The following is a 24,502-nucleotide window of genomic DNA, read 5'->3' on the forward strand; positions in this document are numbered from 1 at the left end:
GAGGTTGCGTCCCACTCACTTCCATTCTATGCGAGCGAAAGGGCAGAGTTTCCCGTTAAGGGAGCGCCCCACGTTGGCTCCACATGACGACCTGGCGGTTTGACACCTTGGCATGGCGTGGGCTACTCCCCTTCGGTGGTGCATGTGACTGTACCATGCTATAAGTGAACGAAAACACCCGTATCATTGTTCAGGGCCTTTGAATGCTTGATTTCAGTGCTCTGTTAAAGTGACAGCTTGGATCAGTCATCATCAGTGTAGATACCAGCAGCGGTATCGCTGGGCAAGGGTCAGTTCACTTCAAGTTCAAATGAAACATCTCATAACGGGAACGCAGGTTGCAGCCCCTCCCTCCTAGGGCCGTGGCGCTACACCCAATCAAAGGGCTCCATGGCCCAACGACACTTTATGTGTTCGTTCGCCCAGTGAATGAACGCGCGTGCGTTCAGCGCACCGCCGCGCACGATGTCACCGCCAGCACGATCGCCGCTGCTCCCCGACTGGATCTGCTATTTTTCGAGTCTCCTCCCACCGAGTGGTTAAGAAACTGTTGGACGACCAAAAACACTAGCGGGGGGTTCCTGTGACATCGGTGACCTATGAATACGCTTTCGACGGAAGCAACAGCTGTATCTATTTGAAATAGTCTTGCAGAGGGCCTAAATTCCATTGTTAATCCGGGCCTGGCCCCCAGCATGTGTCCTTGGCCATGGTGTGAAACCAGTTCACCTAAATTAAAAACAAACTTCTTTACACCTGTAAACCTGTGATTTGGCAATAAAGCTGCTTATGATTCAGAATCATCAACAACTTGGCAATGAGCTGGGGGCGGGACAAACCGAACACAGCAGAATGCGGTTTTGAAGATATAAGAGATATGATTGAATTTGAAGTGAACTGCCTCTAAGCAACAGTATCCCCCCCCCCACCCCCCACCCCGTTAAAAACAGTAAAACATTTACAGTAGATGACATTCACATCTCACCTGCTGCTGTCTCTCCACTGGTCTTTCTTCAGCAGTTTACAGTTCATAATGTTTTGGAACTAAAGGCGTTCTTCATGACGACACAATGGCATTCTTCCAATGACCTTCCAATGACCATCATACATTTCACGATTTTACACAAGCTAACATCATGTGTAATATTTGCTGGGGCAACACTCACACACGCACGCACACACACTGTATCTCTCTGTCTCACACATACATGCACGCACGCACGCACGCACACACGCACACATCTCCCCATCACTTAACACTCAGTACCATTATGATATACATAACTTGTTTTTACAGCTAGATTCTCTTACATACCTACAACTCTATCTACACACCTGGAGCACTACTGACCACACAAATGTCAAGCATGCTTTACGTTTGGCCTCTGGAGGGCGACATGGGTCCACAGACTGGTCTGTAACGCAGGTGCCTCCCACGCAAGCACCTCATTGGCTGTGGTTGTCTCTTCTGTTCGTCTACAACCTCTACTGTGAGCCAATAACAACTCAGCTCTGGGTAAAGTGCATTCTACAGTGTGACTGGGACGTCGCTATAAACCAGGGTTAGTGTGTGTGTGTGTGTGTGTGTGTGTGTGTGTGTGTGGGGGGGGGGTCTATTGAGATCCGTCCCATTGATTTCAGCGGGTGATAGAGATTGGCATGGCCCCTCAGTCCCGGGGCGTCGTCCTCTCTCCTGCTGGGAGGAGCCAGGTTTAAAGATGGAGAGAGGAGCCCCGGCTCACTGCCTGCCCTCTATAGGTCAGTCTGTCTGTGTAAGTGCAGTTTTCCCCTCTCCGATTTGCCGAAGTTGGGGCTTCAGGTGCCTGTCTTCTCATTGGCCAGCCAGCAGGGTACCTCTCCACACCTGTAGAATCCATTTTTATTTCAGTCAATAAATCACTCTCTACAGACCCCTCATTGGACCACATCACACAAGGGCTGTCAAATAAATAATTGAACAATTGTCGACTGAAAGAAATGTCCAATTGATTATACAAAATGTATACAGTGTATCAAATTAGTAGGTGTAGCTGACACCCGATGTTTTATTATGTCAAATTCACCAAAGCGAGCCATGCTGACGGCCTTTAAAGGGGAATACCACTCATTTTCAACATTTTACTATGTCATTAATATACCTCATTAACATAGTGAAACACATCTTGATGACATCATCAAGATGTGTTTCACCATGTTAATTTCTTTTTTTTTCAGACCTCCAGTTCTAGGAAACACAGAATGGGGGGACTTTTTTATTATTTCCACACAACAGCTCTAAGGTATATTAATGACATGGTAAAATGTTGAAAATGAGTAGAATTCCCCTTTAACACCGTTCAGTAGTGTGCACTGTGCAGACACTTCAGCCTCTCGTCGACCTAAATATGCCTAAAGACATTCCACGTTCATAACATGACTGAAAAACTTGTCACCCACGTTTTCAAGCAAAGGAAAGTGCTTATATTAATCTCTCTGGTGTGAATGCACATTAAGCGCTGGACAAACAAAACGGCATGAGGGGTTTTGTGGACAACTGTAAACGATTGCAGCATTTAACTGACTTAGTACTACTTCAATGTTTTCCGGCATGAAATAAATAGTAGTTCATGTGACCTACTTGCTCTTGACAATTATTGACAAACTTCTCATGGTTCTGACTTTACAGTACATGCACGCATTGTGCATAATAATTTCTGAGCTCAGTTGACGTTGTCATTCCCATGGAAACACATTTAACATGATGAATCATACTAATTTCTTTGTCTTTGCATGATTTTTTTGTAATTACTGAGTCATTCTATAAATTAAACTTAAGGCTTTTGTACCAAAGAATATTCTTGCAGACGAGTGAAGTAACCAAAGATGCATAACGTTGTCGAACCAAGGTTTCACCCTGCATTATTGTGGTTTGGATTTCTATGAAAGTTGCACCTTACACAGAAGCGTGTGGTTGAAACCAGCTCAGTGGCCTTGCGCCTTGCGGTTAGAGTGTCAGCCCTGAAAGTGGGAGGTCGGGGTTTGATCTCATCCCGGGTAAGTCATACCAAAGACTCGGGGTCCTAACAATGGGACCCAGTGCCTCCCTGCTTGGCACTAATCAAGGGTCGGATGGGGGTAAGTCTCTGCGACATACTAGTGTCATGTCAAGGGCATGTACTTGTACATCATGTCCAGGGGGTGTACTTAAGCAATATTAGTATATTAGTAATATTGCGACTGTACAACAGTTACCCTTAAAAAAACCATGTCAACTCAAATTCATTATAACTAAGAAAAAAGTATGATTTTTTAAATTATTTCTTTCCCATGTCCGTATATATACGTACCCCGACGCTAGGTGGCGTCATATCCCAGGTCTGTATATATACTCTATACGTCTATATAATGGTTGAGTCCAACCGCAGTGTTTAACATTGGTCCGGTTCCTAACGCCCCACCGTTCTAGCTATGGGATTGAAAATATAATCACGGTGTAAAGACGTTGAAAGGAGGATTTTCAAACCTCCATAAATTGGATTCCAGGAGAGCTGTCCTTGGTGGATCTTCTGCCATCCAAATTTCGGATTTAATTTGTGCCTTTGTACCGTGACGCTCCCGCCATGTAAAAGCTTCTGACCAAAGGTAAACAGTGTGTGCTTGTTCCAATGATACTAGAGTGTGTGTAGCGAGTGTGTGTGTGAGTGTTCGAGGCTACTACACAGTACACACCTGTCTCTTAGCGGTACTTTAGGCTGTGTGTTGAGTGTTCGAGGCTACTACACACCTGTCTCTTAGTGGTACGGTGGGCTGTGTGTTGAGGAAGGACAGTTGTTGTTCGAGGCTACACACCCTGAAGGCCAGGTAACAGGAGGACAGGATCAGCAGGATGATCCTAACAGACAGACAGAGGCACAGGCGGTCAGAATTCACATCAACATACATACATAGAATCTGCAGCAGTGATGACTCTTAACTCTTAACACTTTAATCGCTCAGGGTTATTTAATCCATTACATTATAGCGCCCATTCGATTTATAAACACGGACCCCTTTTCCGGACGGACCGGAAGTTGTTGATGTGTGTGTAGCAGCTAACAATAGCCACACCACTCTAGAGTCGATCGACAACAACGGGAGACAAGAATAAATCTATCGCGACTAGCGACTGGACCGCGGAGCGCCGTCTAACACAGGACAACTTTTTTCATAATTAGACGGGATGATTTAGATTGCGAGTTATGAATGTTTTAAGATTTTCGTTTTCATCAGCTAAACAGGGGAGGGAGTTTTTCGATGACGTCTCACTCTTGCACAACACAGAGGATTGCCCAACAGGCGCTCCCAGGCTGTGGAGCCATGCGATCCGTTCTCATATCAATAAACTTCGTCTTTTGGACACTACTTCGTCCTGGGCGTCGGGCGTTACTAATAGAAAGGACAAAGAACTTCGTCCTGGGCGATGGGAGTGTTAACATTGTATGCCCAGGACGTCTCCAGACGTCTTTATAATAACCCAGTGTGGTGCCCAAGACATCTGGGGACGAATTAGCAAAAAAGAAAAAAACGCAGGGCACTCTACGTCTCTATTCTGAAAGAATCCATGGGCACAAAATGTGTTAAGCTGTGGTGGAAAGTAAGTAAGTAAGTGAGTAAGTACATTGGGATGCACACGCAGCTTAGACACACCACAGGGTTAGGTTAGGGTTTGAGGTATAGGTTGTCGGTCTAATGACAGTCAGACCAATAGTATGTCTAAACTAAAGCCGATCTACAAGCTCACAATGGCACTGTGAGCTTGTAGATCTGCTATTTTCAAAAGATTATTGGAAAACTTGAAATGGGACATTGTCCACAATGTGTACTTTTACTTTTGGTACTTTAAGTACATTTTGAAGCCAATACTTTTGTACTTTTACTGAAGTACATTTTGAATTCTGGACTTTCACTTGTAACAGAGTAGTTCTATATTGCAGTATTGATACTTTTACTTAGGCTAAGTAAACATTGTGAGTACTTTTTCCACCACTGCTCTTGAGATTGCCATTTTGTACAATCGTTGGAGTGAAATGAACACTACGCATTTAAGTAGTAGTTTGTCTAGATTTAAACCCTGCCTACAAACAAACAGTCCAAATGAGTGATGCACTGAGCTTGTAGATCGGCTATTTTCAGCATGCAACCAAGTTTAAAATCAGGCATTACGACGCCATCATGGTCCGCTAAAATACTGTCTAATATAACACCAACCACTAGATGGCAGTATATACCAGCCTACAACGGTCAGGAGGTTGTGGACCTATATAATCTCTACTATACAGACAAGATGCCTTCATTAACAGCTGTGTAGGAGCTTGGTTCTCTTAAATGGCTGTTTCATTTGAGTATTTGTAAAAAGATTATAATATACGTGAAGATGTAAAGTGGTGTGTTTTTATTTTCCTTTTTGGCTCACAGTAGGATGAAGAACTTGAGCAGCTGGTATTCTGTGTGGCCCAGCTCTGGTACCGGTTCAGTTAACAGGATCTTCTCTGTCTCCAAAACCCTGTCTGCACGCACGCACACGCACAGTCGCACACGCACACGCACACACACACACACACACACACACACACACACACACACACACACACACACACACACGCACAAAGAACATCGTCATTCAGTTAATGCTGTCACCCCAGTGCCAGCTCTGTCTTCATGCGTGCATGTGTTTATTAATAGCTACAGTATAGGAGCTGTGTTACTACTAATGGATCTATTCACAATGTAGGCATTTAGTACACACTCTTAACCAGAGAGCCTTACAGTGAGCATACGTTACAGTACAAGTGAGATAAACAGGGCGAGGGGCAACCGGTTTCGGGCCGTGGGTGGTTGGGGGGTTGGCGTGCCCAACAGGAAGGGACGACGAGGCCAGGGAAAGTGTGCGGGCGGTCCCGGTTGAAAATAAATAAATAAATAATAATAATAATAAAACGACCAAACCATGGCCCACCAATGACCGGCAATCGCCATCCCAGATCCCGGGCATTTTTGAGTGGTGCAACCACTCCTATAGACAGCTATGTGTGTCTGTGTCCCTGGCTGTGTCCGAGCACGAAAATAGCGTTATAGCGTTTGTTCACCACCAAGTGTCACTGTTGCACAGCCTAACACACAGACACACACAGGCCAGGGAGGAGGGCTTGTACAGTACAGTACAGTACAGTACAGTACAGTACAGTACAGTACAGTACAGTACAGTACAGTACAGTACAGTACAGTACAGTACCACAAACAGTACATTACCTCAAAGGGACCCGGCCCCGTCCCATTCTGATTTTCTCACTTGTACTGGTTTCTCACTCAAATGCAGAGAGACAGTGTAGTGCGGTGCCTCAGTAAACTAGGATCATGAGTGAACCAAGAACCTAGCATGAGTCTAAACAATATACTTTGAAAGGTAATCTGTACATATACATCTAAGGATACCGGGTAAACCATGAACTATGCAGTAGCATGTGTCTAAATAACATCTAAATGACATTGTGGTCAAGTAAAACAAGCCTGTCACTACACGTCCAGCGGTGCTGAGATGATGTGAGATCCAGCGCTGTTTGTGTTTAACCCATTTAGGCCTGACCTCAAAATAAAATAAAAAATCTTCTACATTTTAGTTTTCTGAAATAAATATTTTCACGATTTTTCAAAAATAGCAGACCTACAAGCTATGAGCTTGTAGATCTGCTATTTTTCAATAGCTAAATTACAACATCATGTTTAAAACACCAAAAGGGATTCCCGCTCAAAATGGGTTAAATAGTCCTCACAGACCTTATAGTTTGATGTCACATTTATGATTTAAAGAGACTTTTCTTTTTTAAAGCGACTACTTAATTTGAGTGGAGCCAAGTTTTTTTTTTAATTATGTACGTATAGATGGTATAGAAAGTGGCTGACTTGGAACAGCATCCATTTGGAAACCGAAAGTGAAACCTATATCAGAATATCACCTGATGCCTCAGTAGGTTTTACAGGCCCGTATACATTGCTTTGGGGGAAAACAAGAGACCGTGCTTATGACATTGGCGAGTCAGATATACAACATATAACGCTTAGCGTTGATTTATATTTGTCTTCAGAGATCCGTGAAGATACTCCCATTTTCTAGTTTAGTCGTGATGCAATTCATACCTCCCCACACAAATGTCTGTGTCGTATCCTACTGACTCACCTGCCAGTGAGGAACCACCACCGGGAGGACGTAGAGACTTCGTCCTACTCTTCCCGCCCAACACTCCTGGCTGACAGGTGGCGCCGCAGCCCGTAGGATTGACTACGTGCACTGACAATTATAATAATGAGTTTGTATTGTATATCAACTCCATCAAGTTTTCTTTGGAGGCCAGCAAAGAATCCGTGAAAATTACGAACGGAATGCAGACTACTGTATACCGCAAGCCAACAGACAGAAACAATTACTTGCAATACTCCACTTATCATGCCTCTAGACTGAAACCATGCAGTCAACTGTTAACATTAAAACGTATTTGCAATACAGAGTCAAGAGTATGAAAGACAGGCTAAAGACATGTGCGACTGACAGAGTGAGATGGAATGGTGAGGAGACATTGCGCAACAGCATGTCTAAAGTCCAAGTGTTGGATAGCATGAGCCTCTTTACACCCAAATTCTCCTCTACCTCCAGGGGGCGATCTATTGTATTGTCTACCAATCTCTCTAAATATTAAGCAGATAGTTATACGTCATTGGCACACTTTATCCAGTGAGGCCAAAAATGCCACGTCATTCATCATGCCCCCCCAGACAGGCAGAAAGATAAAAGTGAGGGGGGAAATTACTCGCAAAAAATAAATAGTTAGTATATGTTTTAAAGTATCCCTGTGTACAAATCCCCAGTAGCTAGGCATTTTAATGCCACGTGGCATGAGGTCTGTAGGTTGAGATTTCAGGGTACTGAATTGGTGAGTCATTTAAAAAGAGGAGCTGCTCCTTACAGAGAGAAGCTTATTGCATCCACAAGTCGAACACTGAATGTCCAAAAGGACTTAACCAAGAGTTCATGTTGAATTGCTTTCTATAATAACCTATCATTGACTGGCTGAACTCCCTTAGGTTTGCAATTTGAGAAGTACTAATATTATTGAATTTATTATCAAGAGTTACATTATCGTTACATCTGCATTACTTAGTTAATTTAGAAGAAGTGTACACAATTAGAGAATGTAGAAGAATTGTTATTTTGATCAACGTTTGCCAACAACATTGAATAGAGGGTATGCGCGCGTGACATCATCATCATACCCGGAAGTTATGCGGGAATGCCTACTGAGTGGCGAAAAACTACTTTCTGGCAAAAAAGTATGGGAAGAGTCCAATTTGATTGCAAGGTGAGGTGTATTTTTGATTCCACAACTGCCGCGGTTGTGGGCAGGCATTTTACAACTGCCCTACCCGACCAACTTTAATGATAATATAACATTTAAGAGAAAATATAATATAATATAAAAAAATATTTTGTCTTCATTGTGACACTACTGCTGTTGGTTCCACTGATCCAAGACGGAACACAATCGAATTGAATGAATGAACACTAAAACGTGCTCTGAGAATGCACGTGGGCCATCCAAATGGTAAATGGTAAATGGTGCATTTATACAGCGCCTTTATATAAGGCGCTTTACATAGATTACATTCACCCATTCACACACACATTCATACACCGATGGCGGCGGAAACCATGCAAGGCACCAACCAGCACATCAGGAGCAATTAGGGGTTCAGTGTCTTGCTCAAGGACACTTCGACACTAACTCTGGGGGAGCCCAGGTTCGAACTGGCAACCTTGCGGTTGCCATCCGGCCACTCTACCCCTGAGCCACCACCGCCCCCCAAGTGGTCAGATGGGTGGGACAGATGGATGGACAGATGACTGACAGGTGCTGTGGCCTACCGGTGAAGTGCTGTGGGATGACTGACAGGTGCTGTGGCCTACCGGTGATGAGCGGCGTCTGGCCAATGAAGGGTGTGTCCACCACAGCGCTGAGGCTGGCCGTGGAGTCCCCCAGCAGGTCTGGCAGGGAGGAGGACACCACAGGAATGGACGGCTTCCTGCGCCACTTCAACACCGGAGCAAAGTCACCTGACACCGCAAACTCATCCTGGAGAGAGAGAGGGAGGAAGTGAGAGAGTCCACACGTAGCCGGTTATTTTGTGTTTGGGGGGGGGGGTCATCCACAAAGATATGGACAAGACAAACTAGTGTTGGAAAAGTTACTCAAAAACTCTAATATATTACCTATTACTAGTTACTTTAAAGGTGATATAGACAAGTTTTCAGTGTTTGTACACAGAATTCAAATAGCTCCACCCCTGTCATTCTATTGGCCGAGCCAGGTCACTTCAGGCTATGGGATTGTTGTTGCTGCTGGGAGGGACGCTATGGATATTGCGCTCGTATGGCTAAATATGACATTAAAAAATTATGAATTTCTATCGATATCTTAGTTACAACAATGACATTGAGTTTTAAGGGTAACTGTAGCATAATCGCAATATCACACGACGAGTCCCGCAAATGAGGAAGTAGGGGAGGAGGAGACTCACTGGCTCTCAATTCAATTCTCTTTTATTTGTAATCGTGCATATAAAACATATATTGCCCCTCAAATGCCCCAGCCACTACTACAGCATCGTTCATGTGAACTACTCTGTCCACGGTTATTCATTGCAATGAAGAAAAATCGATATGATGATCCGCGACGGCTGTCACCGTTGGCAAGCACGGGTTGAATGGCATGCTTCAAGCCGGCCGGGGCAGGCAGTCGCTGCGGCGGTGACAAACCGCGACATGATACTAATACTCACTTCCACCATTTCAACAAATAAGCACATACAACCCACTCCACATGAACGATCATATTGATGCAACCAGGAGATTTTATGGGGGGGTCGGGGTCCGACGTTCTGTGACTTCTAGGATCCTCTGAGTTCTTAGGGGTGCTGGCTGCTGGTGTTTTCACACCACCCAACCATGCCATGCCTATAGGCTACATAGCGATTCTCATATGGTAATTTCAATAGGCTTACATATTAAATCATAAACATACTATTTCACATGAACAATGTTGATGAAACTAAGATATGGGGATAATATTATACATTGCAATGAAATCGCATCGCGTTTTCATTATAATACTGCTGGGTTGAACACACCGTCACAGCCTCGCGCTGCAATTGGCTAAAAGTTTAAATCCCCCCCGACGTCCCGTATAGTAAACTGTAGTGGATATAAACAGTGCATTCAGCCAGAGGGGGGCAAAGGGAGAGTGTGCTGTTGCAGGAGAACACCTCAGCATCACAATATAGGGAAAGATAGAGGGGGAAAAGGCCCAAAAAATACATTTATATATATTTTAAATTTTGGCTGAAAACTTGTCTATATCACCTTTAAGTCTGTCTGTTTCTCATTTTCTGCAACCCATTTTGGGCGGGAACCCCTTTTGGTGCTTTAAACATTATGTTATAATTTAGCTATTGAAAAATAGCAGATCTACAAGCTCATAGCGCGCCACCGAGTGGCGCGCTACGAGCTTGTAGGTCTGCTATTTTTGAAAATTTGTGAAAATATTTATTTCAGAAAACCTTTAGGATTTAGAAGATTTTTTTGAAATTTCGAGGTCAGGCCAAAATGGGTTAACTTACTCACGTCCACAATACAATCAGGTGGCCCTATTAAGCAGTCACTACTCTGTGTTCATTCTACATGCTAGCAGACTCAATGGTTGTTCAGCTGCCAGTGTTCAAATTCCCTCCACTTCCCCGGCCTCCTCCCTATGGCATTTAGTTTTGTAATGAGTGATTCTGTGATTATAATGTGATTTATGGATTGAATTATTCCGTTATGGCTGGGTGACTCTGTGATTATAATGTTGATTTATGATTATTATCATGTGATATGTATCTATGTGGTATATGGAATGCATTGAATTGAAAGTTATGTTGTTCATGAAATCTTATATGCTCTGCTCTGGGGTTGTTGGCGTATGTACAAAGCAGCTCGTATAGTGCTTCAATGCCCATATCGAACAAGAGTAAGTACAATGAACAATGATCTAGTGTGGTTAAGTGTAAAAAGTAGGTTGGATTATTTATTGCTGTGTTTTGTGAAAAACATCATCACAACTAAAACCCCAGCAATAATTTATAATAATTTATCATTGTTCTCAGATACACATCATTATTTTACTCGGCAGTCATCAGAGGGTCGTTTCATGCTGCCTTCATGTAGAACAAATGTTAAACAAAGAACAGTCCATTACAGAGCAATGGTGGCATGGAACTCTTTACCTATGTTTTTTGTTTATGAGGATAACTATATGAGTTTTAAGAAGAAGCTGAGCATCTCTTGAGTTTTTGTTCACTCAAGAGATGTGAAGGAGATGCATATGAGCTATATATCCCATTATAATGTATATTTACTTTATTATCAATGTTGTAGATTTGATTGTACTGTGGAGCTAGCTATCAAATGTAGTAGACGGATCATGAGTTGTTTTGTGTTGTGTTGTATTGTTGTGTTGGATGAATGTTGTATGTAAATGTATGTAATAATATGGAAGAAATGTTGATGATATGATGATATGTTTAAGACCCCAGGAAGAATAGCTGCTGTGACTCACAGTAAGCTAATGGGGATCTAATAAATAAATCAAATCAAATCAAATGTGTCTTGGTGCACAGGTAATCTGTGATATCACATGAGCAGAGCCACACCGCCAAACTAAATGCAATAGCTTTGCAATAAATGGTAATGGTTAATCGTGTGCTAATTCACAAGTACAGACAAGTGCGCATCTTGTCCCTATCCACTCTAGAGTCTAGCTCTAGACTGGATCAACAGCCTGCAAAGCAACTCCCCCCCCAGTACATTCTCCAAATATGATGAGTTACCATGGACAGTGAGCTGGGCTCCTCTAGGAACTGCTTCAGACTTAAACTCTTCTTCCCATTCACCTGGAGAGGAGAGGAGAGGAGAGGAGAGGAGAGGAGAGGAGAGGAGAGGAGAGGAGAGGAGAGGAGAGGAGAGGAGAGGAGTGGAGAGGAGAGGAGAGGAGAGGAGAGGAGAGGAGAGGAGAGGAGAGGAGAGGAGAGGAGAGGAGAGGAGATAATCTTCAATCGTTTTCATGTTGAAAAATGTCCATACATTTGTAAACATAAAAAAAAACTATTCCATACAGTGGTGAAGAGTGTGATCTAACTTAATTCGATAAAAACCTAAAAACTTGTTTAACTCATTTTTGGCAGTAGATGAGTTAACCCATTCTGGGCGGGAACCCCTTTTGGTGTTTTAAGCATTATGTTACACTTGTTGCAGATCTACAAGCTCATAGCGCGACACAGAGTGCCACGCTACGAGCTTGTAGATCTGCTATTTTTGAAAAATCGTGAAAATGTGGCGCAAATCTTTGAATAGATATTCTTTCAGAGCGACTGTTTTTAACTCAAATCTTTGCTTCCGGGGCGGGTCTCTGGAACAACATATTTTCAGTTGGGCCAATTACACACGATTTTTGGGGGTCCTTACTGATATACTGTAGAAACATAGGTTTTTCAGAAAACATTTAGAAGACATTTTAATTTAGATGTCAGGCCGAAATGGGTTAAGACTAGGTACATCATATGCATCAGTGCGCACGTCACAAAGCATCACATATTAACCATCCGACCGGCACAGTTCCTGTTAGTGTTGCGTGGGCCGACCTGTAACCCCCGGGGCGGAGCGGGATGAACCGAGTCAAGATATTTTCACTTTATTTGCCAGGCGGGATGGGGCGGGTTAAATAATGTAAAATGGAATTTTACAAATGTTGTTGCCACTTGTCCTGGGAGGAAATTTGTGCAGCCTACCGGAGTATCCTCCTTTCACCAATAAATCCCAAAACTGTGTGACTCCACGGCGTGTGTGTGCGCGCGCGTGGACACACCGCTCTGGGACGACTTGAACAAAGTGTTTTTCTCTGGTCTTTAGACGCGTTTTCTTTCAGCGTCTGTGCCCCCAGTCCTGATGTTGTATAACTGTACTGTATGTCCGCGACGCACTTGTGTGAGTCTCTCTTTTCTCCCCTCAAGGCAACCTCTCTGTCTTCTCTCAATCTCTGCCATGTCGCACACGTGTGTGACAAATTCATGGAAACAAAGTGATACACCAAAAGTGCCTTGCACAGACTGTAAGGCATAGGTGATCGGAACACCCGGGACCATGCGTGATATCTCCTATTAAGACAGTTTAGAAGCACCTTTGTTGACGAATAAAAGCTGTATTCAAAGACATATTTGACGTGTATTTAAGACAGTTTAGAAGCACCTTTGTTGACGAATAAAAGCTGTATTCAAAGACATATTTGAGTATTTAATGTCGGCGGGTTGCGGGGCAGGACGGCTTGTGAAAACTGATGCAGTGATGTGGGGCGGGCTGGGACAAGTCAAATTATGAATACATGCGGGACCCGTGGGTCATAAAAAACCCTGACAACACTAGTCCGTGTGGCTCAAGCTCCCGGCACCCACGGGATCGGCCAATAGGGTTCTTTCTCTTACCTGGAGGTGGGTACAGATTCTTCTGAGGACGTCATAGACGTTGTCTCTGGACAGCAGGGACACAAACACATACTGTAACACACACACACACACACACACACACACACACACACACACACACACACACACACACACACACACACACACACACACACACACACACACACACACACACACACACACAAACACACACACACACACACACACACACACACACAGCATGAGGAGATGGGCTGCACATGGTCGTTCTGTACAGTATATAACTTATATAGTCAGTCAGTTCATTAGGCAGTGTGAATGTAGTACAGTATGTACTGTACTGTGTAGTACAGGGGTTCTCAACGTTTTTGGCCGGGGACCCCCGAAGATGCTTTGGCAATGTCTCGGGACCCCCGCCCCGCCCCCTCCCGACCCCCAATATAAATTGACTGCTACAATAACCTTAATAATAGAGACAATACACCATATAATAATACATTAATAAATAAATACTGAAACCAGATATAATCATTAGGGAGGAGTATGCATGATGTACTATGTGTACCATGTAAACTCTTAATTTCCATTTTCCAGCAATTCAGTTGAAAAAAAATAATAATAATTAAAATAATTTGGGGACCCCCAAAATAATTTGGCGACCCCCCCGAGGGGTCGCGACCCACGGGTTGAGAACCCCTGGTGTAGTAGAGCTTTTTCAATCTCCACTCACACTCAGTCACTCACACTCCTCTCAGTCATGCAGCTACACAGACACATCCCAGGCACACTTTGGTAGGCCTATAGCCCTGTCCTGTTTGGATGACAATATTGCCTTTCCAACAGATTTTCATAAAAAAAAAAAAAAAGGTTATCGATTAATAATTTAAATAATCGATTTCGGGTCCTATTAACGATTATCGATTAATCGATTAATCGGACCCATCCCTAACTATTATATTATATTATATGCAGTACTCTGTGTATAGTAACTAGTAAGTACCTTCTGTCCAGAGTCAGTAGTGATAGCCAGTCCGTTAGGAACCAGACCAGCTGTCTTGTGTTTCTTCACCAGACGTACAGACACTACAGGGATGACCGCCTAGTGACACACACACACACACACACACACACACACACACACACACACACACACACACACACACACACACACACACACACACACACACACACACACACACACACACACACACACACACACACACACACACACACACACTAAATGCCTAAATTGAATATTATTTATTGTAATTGGTCTTTTTTTTCCTAAACTACTGGGACTACAAAATACTCAGCAGTGTACATTATGTCTGTAGATAATGTATGCACATATGCATTTCCAATACATAGATTCTGATTATGTACAGTATATTGTCCTATTTGTGACATGCATTGTACTTATAGGTAAACTGTTTACATTCTGTAGTGTGGATCCACCCTGAATATATTTTGCACAATGCACATGTATCCTGTTTCCAAGCTGCACATCGTGTGACAGAGAGAGAGTATTGTCAAACATGAAACTGTCCTAACCAGACAAACATTGACCTTCGACAGCCACCCAGACAGACAGACAACGAGCCAGACAGACAGACAGACAGACAGACAGACAGACAGACAGACAGACAGACAGACAGACAGACAGACAGACTGACTGACTGACTCCCCCCCACTCACACACTCCTACGCACGCACGCACGCACCAACAAAGACACACACACCAACAAAGACACACACACACACACACCAACAAGGGGGGGAGCTTCGCGCCAGTTCAGTCTATCCTTCTTTATACTCTATGGGGAAGACACGAGGCAAAGGCCGTCGGGATAGGGAGTCGAACCCGCGGCACGCCGTCAGCCTGGCTCAGCAGGATAGGTGCTAACCGTCCGGGCCGTCATAGCGTACCTTGATGTCTTTTCCAAACAGGTTGGCGTAGAAACACAACCAGTTCCTGGAGATGTACAGTCTGCCCTGGAGAAGGATGTCTCTCAGCAGAGCACACGAATACACTGCATATCGCCAACAAAACACACACCGGAGATGAACAACAACAAATATATACAGTATACTGCAGCCTAAGAACAAAGAAATACACTTGAGATTAATAATAATAATAACAACAACTATAAATACACAGCAAGAAATTGAGGAATACACAGGATGTACATTGTACAGTAATTAACATCGGCTCACCTTTCATGAGGATCTCCTCCTTGGGAACAGTCTGGAAGAGCTTATGATACTGAGAGTTATATTTACTGACCGTCTGAGGAGAGGAGAACAGAGCAGAGGAGAGGAAAGTAGAGCAGAGGAGAGGAGAGGAGAGGAGAGGAGAGGAGAGGAGAGGAGAGGAGAGGAGAGGAGAGGAGAGGAGAGGAGAGGAGAGGAGAGGAGAGGAGAGCAGAGCAGAGCAGAGGAGAGGAGAGGAGAGGAGAGGAGAGGAGTTTGAAGTTACATTAAAACACAAACACAAATGGGTCCCGGACTCCCGACTAGGGTTGGGTCTCGAACCTCGGGACCAAGCATGTACCGTCCGAACCGGACATGCTTGGGTACGCTATTTATTTATTTTCTTCCCTTTTAAAAGACACGCATGGAACAGAGCTGATCTGCAAGCCTACACCGCGGTGCATCAGCGACGAGTTGTGGCTTGCAGCCACAAAGGCAAAGCGGAAGGGGAGACTATCCAACTTCCGTTTCGTCGTTACAGTCGCGCAGATTTATATATAGCTTGCTGCTTAGCAGAAAAGCAAATACAAAAATAAAATGTAAAGATATTTCAAAATATATTTTCGTGGCAGCTTCCTTACTCGGGTTTCGGGAGGTGTAGTTCCAGACTCTAGTATATAGCATTCAGGAGGTGTAGTTCCAGACTCTAGTATATAGCATTCAGGAGGTGTAGTTCCAGACTCTAGTATATAGCATTCAGGAGGTGTAGTTCCAGACTCTAGTATATAGCATTCAGGAGGTGTAGTTCCAGACTCTAGTATATAGCATTCAGTAGGTGTAGTTCCAGACTCTAGTATATAGCATTCAGGAGGTGTAGTTCCAGACTCTAGTATATAGCATTCAGGAGGTGTAGTTCCAGACTCTAGTATATAGCATTCAGGAGGTGTAGTTCCAGACTCTAGTATATAGCATTCAGTAGGTGTAGTTCCAGACTCTAGTATATAGCATTCAGGAGGTGTAGTTCCAGACTCTAGTATATAGCATTCAGGAGGTGTAGTTCCAGACTCTAGTATATATTCGAAGATTGTGGAACAGTTGTCTGGCTATGCGAGACTACTGGGACACAGAACAGCAGGCTACTTCCTGTCTGCTCCGAGACAAACACACAACAGAATTGATAAAGAATTGATTCCCCACAGCTCTGATGCAGTGTTAGGACTAGGAGCCCAGTCCAGACAGCGGGCTGGTCTACAGGGACACACCAACAAATAACAGCTTCCTCTTTGTCCAGACTAAACAGACAACACCCTGACCGCCTCTGAACCTGCTACAGTACAGAAGGTAGGCACGCACGCATCCATGCACGCACACACACGCACGCACACACCAGCACGCACGCACGCACGCACGCACGCGCGCACACGCACACGCACACACACACACACTCACACACACACACACACACACATGCACGCAAGCAAGCATACAGTAACAAAGAAACACAGAAAAAACACAATCTGTATGTAACACAGAAACCACACACGTGTGTACACGTGCACAAAAGCGTGTATGTGTTGATGACTTTGTGCACCCTTGGGTGGGGTGGGACGTGTGTGTCATATTCAAACCCACTGGGTCATTATTATTATTAGTATTACACACACTATGCAAATGTATTTAAATTACTGGCAAACTAGGCTCAACATGAAAGACAAGCTTCTCATCTCCACACGCCATGTAAGCCAGTGGTTAAATATGTATAAGATTTTTTGTTCCTATTTTGTCCGTTTATAATTTGTCATACAACTAAGATAAAAAATAGCAGATCTTAATTTTTACATCTTTAGGGCCTTGCAAACGTGAAGCGAGGAATGCAGGCGTTGTTGCCTGGATCAACACAGGTCTCCTCCAGGTGTGTTGAAGAGGGGCGCGACAACGCAAGCGTAAAAAAAAGCTTAACAGAATCCAGGTCTGGTGAGTCGCGGGCGTGTGCACGTAACGAGCACACGCTCAACAAATTCTCAGGACCGTGCTCACGTAAATATGCTTGCGTTGTCGCACCGCGACTTCTCCGAGCAAAAACGCAGGTCTCATTGAAAATGAACTATAGGCGCGTTTTATCGCTCCCCGTTTGCAAGGCCCTTTAGTCTTAGTCTTTTGAATAACACACCATTTTAGTTTTAGTCCAATTTAGCCATCTGAAATTGTCTTAATCTAGTCTTAGTCGACTAAATATCAAAAACCTTAGTGTTATGAACACACCATTTAGTTTCAGTACAGGCAAATATTGTACTTGTACTATACACTGATGCCACTACTTTTGCAACTGAGTATTTCGACATTGCAGCATTGACACTTTCACTCAAGTAAGAAATGTGAGTACTTTTTCCACCGCTGGCTAATGACCACACACAGGTCCATGCGGCACTTTAACATGACGTTGTGTTGCCTCAACCGAACCATGTTAAAGACAAACACACACACACTTCTGTGTCATTAACGCCTTCGCCTGCAGCTGAGTCATCTTCACAGCTAACACCTCAGAGACATCACTCGAAAACACACTGAGGTTGCACGCAACGTCCAAAATAACCCTTTTCTGTGAACTATGACTCATCTGTGATGCTGCCTGCATATTATATATAACAATATTCATCTGCTGGGAGAAAAATACTCACTCTAGTAACTATTCTAACACGAATTAGCCTGCTCCAGCCAGCCAGTGTGATTTCTGGTCTAGAGTGGCGCATACAAATTTACCCCATTCCCCCCAAGGGCCTTAAGTTTGGCATGCAGGGAAGGGACTACAGACAGAAACAATTCTAGCAGGAAAATGAGTTAAAGCACTCAGTATATACTCAGTAATAATATGCACTCAGTATATATTCAGTAATAATATGTGTAATTAGCCATTATTAACCATTATTTTAAACTTTAACTATTGAAAAATTGCAGATATACAAGCTCATAGCGCGGCACCGAGTGCCGGACTACGAGCTTGTAGATCTGCTATTATTTTTAAATCGTGAAATGTGGCGCAAATCTTTGATACATTATTCTTTCACAGCGAAACATTTCAAATTGAAAACTTTGCGTCTGGGGGGGTCTCTGCTGGTACAACTCATTTTCAGAAAAGACCTGTCATCCTTTATTCACCTAGAACAAATTAAATTCTCAACTAGAGTGAATAACTTCTCTAGAACCTGGGACCCTTTTCTTTTAAATATTAATTCTTTAACTGCAATTGATTAATTTCCCTCTCTTCCTTAGCTTCTTTTATATGGTCATCTCTTGCCTACAAGTTTCTTTCCCAATTATTTAGTATTAGTAAGTCTATTCTCCCCTCAGGGCTAGCGGGTGGGTGGGTATGTGGATGTTGTTTTTTGTTTTGTTTTTTCGTGTACCATGTTCCTTGTATGTCTGAAAAAAACCTAATAAAACATTATATATATATTTAAAAAAAAAAAATTCAGATGGGGGTCTACAGCCAAATACATATCATTGAAAAAGTTTGAGCACCACTGATATAGAAACATAGGTTTTTCAGAAAACTGATATGATTTAGCAGACATTTATAGAATCTGGTCACAGGTCATAATGGGTTAATAGGTTGCACTGGTTTGATATAACTCTGCCGTTTTTTATTTGCCCTCACTCACGTTCTGCAGTACGTTGTTTTGTATGTGTGTGTATACTGTATACACTACTACAGTATACTGCTGTTATGTACTGTATACACTACTACAGTATACTGCTGTTATGTACTGTATACACTACTACAGTATACTGCTGTTATGTACTGTATACACTACTACAGTATACTGCTGTTATGTACTGTATACTAACTTAGGGCCCTAGACGTCTTTGCCCCTATTTTGTTTTTACTATTTTGCAAAAGGTTTTATATTGTTCAACAATCCGATCTACATTGACACATTGTGAGCTTGTAACACTGCAGGTGTAATGTTTGACTGCTCTGTCTGTCTGTGTGTCTTCTGACTAGAACAATCATTTTATACACATGAGTTCAATTTAGAATCCATATTTATAATCTTTGTCACATTTCTGTGTTGCTGGTGCCAAGGTTTTAATGAGTTCTGATGAGTGATCGTGTGTGTGTGTGTGTGTGTGTGAGTGTGTGTGTGTGTGTGTGTGTGTGTGTGTGTGTGTGTGTGTGTGCGTGCGTGCGTGCGTGCGTGCGTGCGTGCCTATGTGTGTCCATGTGCAGGAGTACTCACTGATCCTCGATAGCACTTCTTAACATCCTCATAAGACAGGTCATCTATTAGCTGGAGCCTGAGGATGGACACACACACACACACACACACACACACACACACACACACACACACACACACACACACACACACACACACACACACACACACACACACACACACACACACACACACACACACACACACACACACACACACACACACACACACACACACACACACACACACAAAACCAATGTTATTTATTTCATTCTCTTATAAAATATATCCTCTCTGGAGTACAAAGAGACACGCCCTATATTTCACTCGCTCACTCGCACGCACGCACGCACGCACGCACGCACGCACGCACGCACGCACGCACGCACGCACGCACGCACGCACGCACGCACGCACGCACGCACGCGCGCACCCACGCACAGACACACAACCCCGGGAAGTTCACCGTGTGTGGATGGATAGAAAGGCTTTCAGGAATATGAAAATTATGCAAAACAATTTTGTAAAAGCACCAACTGAAGGAAACACGGTGGGCATACAGAAAGCTCAGCAGCATTATATAGAGATAAGAGGTCATTACCAGTGGCGGAAGGTAACTAAGTACTGTACTTAAGTACAATTGAGGTATTTGTACTTTACTTGAGTATTTCCAATACTTTTTTATAGTCCACTACATCTCGGATAGGAGATCTACAAGCTCACAATGTGTTGCATGCTTGTAGATCTGCTATTTTCTAAAAAGAAAATATATATATAATTTGAAAACTTCAAATGGGACGTTCTGCATCATGAGTACTTTTACTTTTGGTTCTTAAAGTACATTTTGATGCCCATACTTTTGCACTTTTGCTCAAATCATTTTAGAGTTCCTGACTTTGACTTGCAACAGAGTATTTTTAAATTGCAGCATTGCTACTTTAACTCAAGTAAAAGATGTGGGTTTGTTAGATCCACCATGGTGCTGTTAATAGTCACATCCAGGAGGCGCTGCATACAACTGGACATCAGTGCCTCGCAGGTGGGCACGCCAACACAAGTAAACAACTGACTGGCACTGTGCCACTTGGGAACACGATGCCGTTGCATGCTTTTCACTATGTAAGAGGACCATGGGCTGTATACATGGGGGTGACATTGTGCTCTGAAACAGTGCACATTTCATTAAAAGCATGTTTTTTGCAACCCATTTTTTCCACCCAGCGTCAATTATCTAATGTAATCCTGGGCGCTACACTTCCTCTGCCAACCTGGGGGGGGGGGGGGGGGGGGGGGGGGTCAGCGGACTGACCTCATGTCATGCTTCCTTCTATGCATGAGGAGTCCAAGCTGCTTCTTTTCACCTGACAGGGGAGTTTCCCCAGTCGGACGTAGCGCGTGAAAGGAACACGTTATTCTGACCAGTTCCTTTCCCCTCCATCAGGCGTCCCGGTTGGCCAGGGGGAGGTAGAGACCAGGATTACTGCATGTTTTTTGTGAGGGTACCTACCCTAGGGGACACGGGAGAACATGCAAACTCCACACAGAAAGGTCAACCAACCCCACACACCAACCCCGCCTCAGGTATGGGCACTGATGACGCAGAGGAGAGAACACGCCCCCAGCGGGAATCAAACCCAGGACCTTCTAGCTGTGAGGCGACAGCACTACCGACTATGCCACGGTGCAAAAGCATGTTGGCCTTGGCATATATTGTTTCGTTGGATGTGACTGTCATCATCAAAATTCAGCAGCGAAGGTGTGACCACATTACTCCTGTCCTCCTGGCTGCCTGTTAGTTTTAGGATTGATTTTACATTTTTAATTACCACTTTTAAGGTCCTTGCATGGCTTGGCCCCCAGCTACATTAAACATATGCTGGAGCCTCATAGGCCAACGCGCAGCCTTAGAAGGCTCTCCTGGAAGTTCCGGTTACCCAGCTTGTCACCATGGGTGACCGGGCTTTCTCAGCCCGGGCACCTAAGCTTTGGAATGCCCTGCCAGAGGCCCTAGTAAGACATATAAGCTTACTGTGTTCTTTTAAATCACAGCTAAAAACTCACCTCTATACAATGGCTTTCACTTGATTTATTGATTTTGTGTTCACCTATTATTTACATGTTTACATTTGTTTTAATTGTTGCTGTAGTCCGGCAGCCGACAGGCTTATTTTGTTTAAAGTGGGACATTTGGTATATAGTCTTTTTTATTGGCCTAAAATATTGTCTATACATTCATGAATCCACTTGCTGACCGGCTGTTAGTATTGGGCGTTTCTTTTTTATTAACGTCCTATGGCAGGCAAAATTGTCAAACTTTCCTTTTGCTTTAAGTAGCATGTGACATGTCAAACTAGGGGGTTTTCATGATTCTGAATCCATTCCAAGCATTAGTTTTGCACAAAAAAACACTCCTTGGGCTAAAAACGGCCATAGATGTCAGCACAAATGTGATGAGGTCAGAACATTTTGGGCAAGTGGCTATGGCTGTTTTTAGCCAAAGGAGTGTATTTTGTGCAAAACTAATGCTTGGAATGGATTCAGAATCATGAAAACCCCCTAGTTTGACATGTCACATGCTACTTAAAGCAAAAGGAAAGTTTGACATTTTTGCCTGCCATAGGACGTTAATGATAGAGTCACAAGAAACCCCTATAAAACAATTGCCCAATACTAACAGCCGGTCAGCAAGTGGATTCATAAATATATGTATATAGACAATATTTTAGGCCAATAAAAAATACTATATACCAAATTTCCCACCCGTCCACCTCGACTGCCGGACTACTGCACTGTATTTTATTCTACTATTGGAAAGCACTTTGTAACATTGTTTTGAAAAGTGCTTTATAAATAAAGTTTATTATTATTATTATTATTATTATTATTATTATTATTATTATTATTATTATTATTATTATTATCCCTGAGCGTCTCAGTCAGAGGATATGTCCCAGATATTTTAATTCCCCAGACAAACCAATAACGGCATTTGAGAGATAAAACACTGATCACACAACCATAATTCTACTTTTTTTGGTTTTCTTTTTGCATTAAATGTCATGTTCTTTGAGCATTTGTAGAATTCATTACCGGTACTCACACACTAGTTTCTTGAATTTCCTTAGAATCTATGTATGTAATCATGGTATTACAACTTTTGCAATAATGTATAGTCACTATGACTATGTTTTCACTGCCAGGAATAGAGAACAACAGTCTGAGCCACGCCCAACGCTTTTCAAAAAGATAAGGTCAATATTAATCATCAGTTTGAAGTAGAATGCTTCCATTCCATGTACAGGTATTCAATTTGAAATGTGTGTTTTGGCATGGGGTTATGAATGGATTGATAATAACACACAGAAAGCCACCACCGCTGCAATATTATCACATATTTTAATAGCACTAGGGGTGTATACTTTCCCAAAGATCACTATGTAATGATTATTCCCCCTATATGGTACATTTGGGGTCCTAGCTTACGGACTGCATGAACTGGAGGTGGAACCTGCGTGATATTCAATTCACTTGCTGACCACTGCAATGTCTTGCTGGTTGCAAGTTTTGCGACTAGTTGCATTGGTGTGGACTGGCCTCAACATCTTTCATGAAAACAGAAGTACGCCTTGTGCAATGTGTAATGGTGTAATGAGAGGAGTTAGTGAGCTCAGTTGAATAAGTGAGTTTGTTCACATGAGCTGCTGAGCTGCTAGCATGTTTTTCAAACAAACACAGCCACACGCACGCACGCACACACGCATGCATGCACGCATGAACGCACGCACGCAGGGACGAATGAACGCACGCACGCACGCACGCACGCACGCACGCACGCACGCACGCACGCACCTCATTGGGAGCCGTTCCTATTCAGTAGGTCATGAGAGGCCCTGCTCAGTGGACTGTAGGTCCATTCACTGTGTGGTCCACATTCACTGTTTGTTTATACCTCTGGAAGATACAGCTAAATACAAACACACATGCATGCTTGCTTACAGTGTGTTTGCGTATGCACGTGCACGGTGATTATGTGTATATGTGTGTGCACGTTTCTTCTGGCAGAGCTGTAGCTGTTAACAGAGGAGCTGTGTGTGTGTATGTGTGTGTGTGTGAGTACGTTTGTATGTGTGTGTGTGTGTGTGTGTGTGTGTGTGTGTGTGTGTGTGTGTGTGTGCGTGCGTGCGTGCGTGCGTGCGTGCGTGTGTGCGTGCCAGTCATCAGTGATCCTATTCCAGTATCCAATAGTTTTTAATTACAGGCCAGTCAACAGCCTGTTGACAGTTGCCAACACAGCCCGTAGAAGTCGTTAGCGCCGCAACAATGATTGCCTTCCCCACAGTGTTAATTTTTTCACAATATTTTGATTTAGTCTTAGTCTTTTGAATAATCATTTAGTCATAGTCCCATATAGTCTTCTGAAAAACCTTAGTCGACTTAGTCTTTAGTCTTCGTCTTCATCAACAAAATGAACACTGCTTCCCCAGCCTCCCTCCCCTGGCCTGAACACGCTCAATAGTGTTCATATAGAACTGGGGTAA

General features: G+C 43.4%; 1 protein-coding gene across 1 annotated transcript in view; it reads right to left on the reverse strand.

Moving 5' to 3' along the window:
* Positions 1-454: 454 nt before the first annotated feature.
* The window catches only part of gramd2ab (GRAM domain containing 2Ab), a 56,438-nt gene continuing 32,390 nt past the window's right edge, over positions 455-24,502 (reverse strand). The window contains exons 3-12 of the mRNA XM_079500791.1: positions 19,986-20,043; positions 15,772-15,844; positions 15,484-15,587; positions 14,558-14,656; positions 13,579-13,650; positions 11,932-11,994; positions 8,975-9,140; positions 5,432-5,525; positions 3,764-3,871; positions 455-1,864 (exon numbers count right to left, since the gene is read on the reverse strand). Coding sequence (XP_079356917.1) covers positions 1,816-1,864; positions 3,764-3,871; positions 5,432-5,525; positions 8,975-9,140; positions 11,932-11,994; positions 13,579-13,650; positions 14,558-14,656; positions 15,484-15,587; positions 15,772-15,844; positions 19,986-20,043 — 886 coding nt within the window. The 3' untranslated portion in view covers positions 455-1,815. The remainder of the gene's footprint in view (positions 1,865-3,763; positions 3,872-5,431; positions 5,526-8,974; positions 9,141-11,931; positions 11,995-13,578; positions 13,651-14,557; positions 14,657-15,483; positions 15,588-15,771; positions 15,845-19,985; positions 20,044-24,502) is intronic.

Source organism: Electrona antarctica (genome assembly GCF_951216825.1).
Source record: "Electrona antarctica genome assembly, chromosome: 5".
NCBI lineage: Eukaryota > Metazoa > Chordata > Actinopteri > Myctophiformes > Myctophidae > Electrona > Electrona antarctica.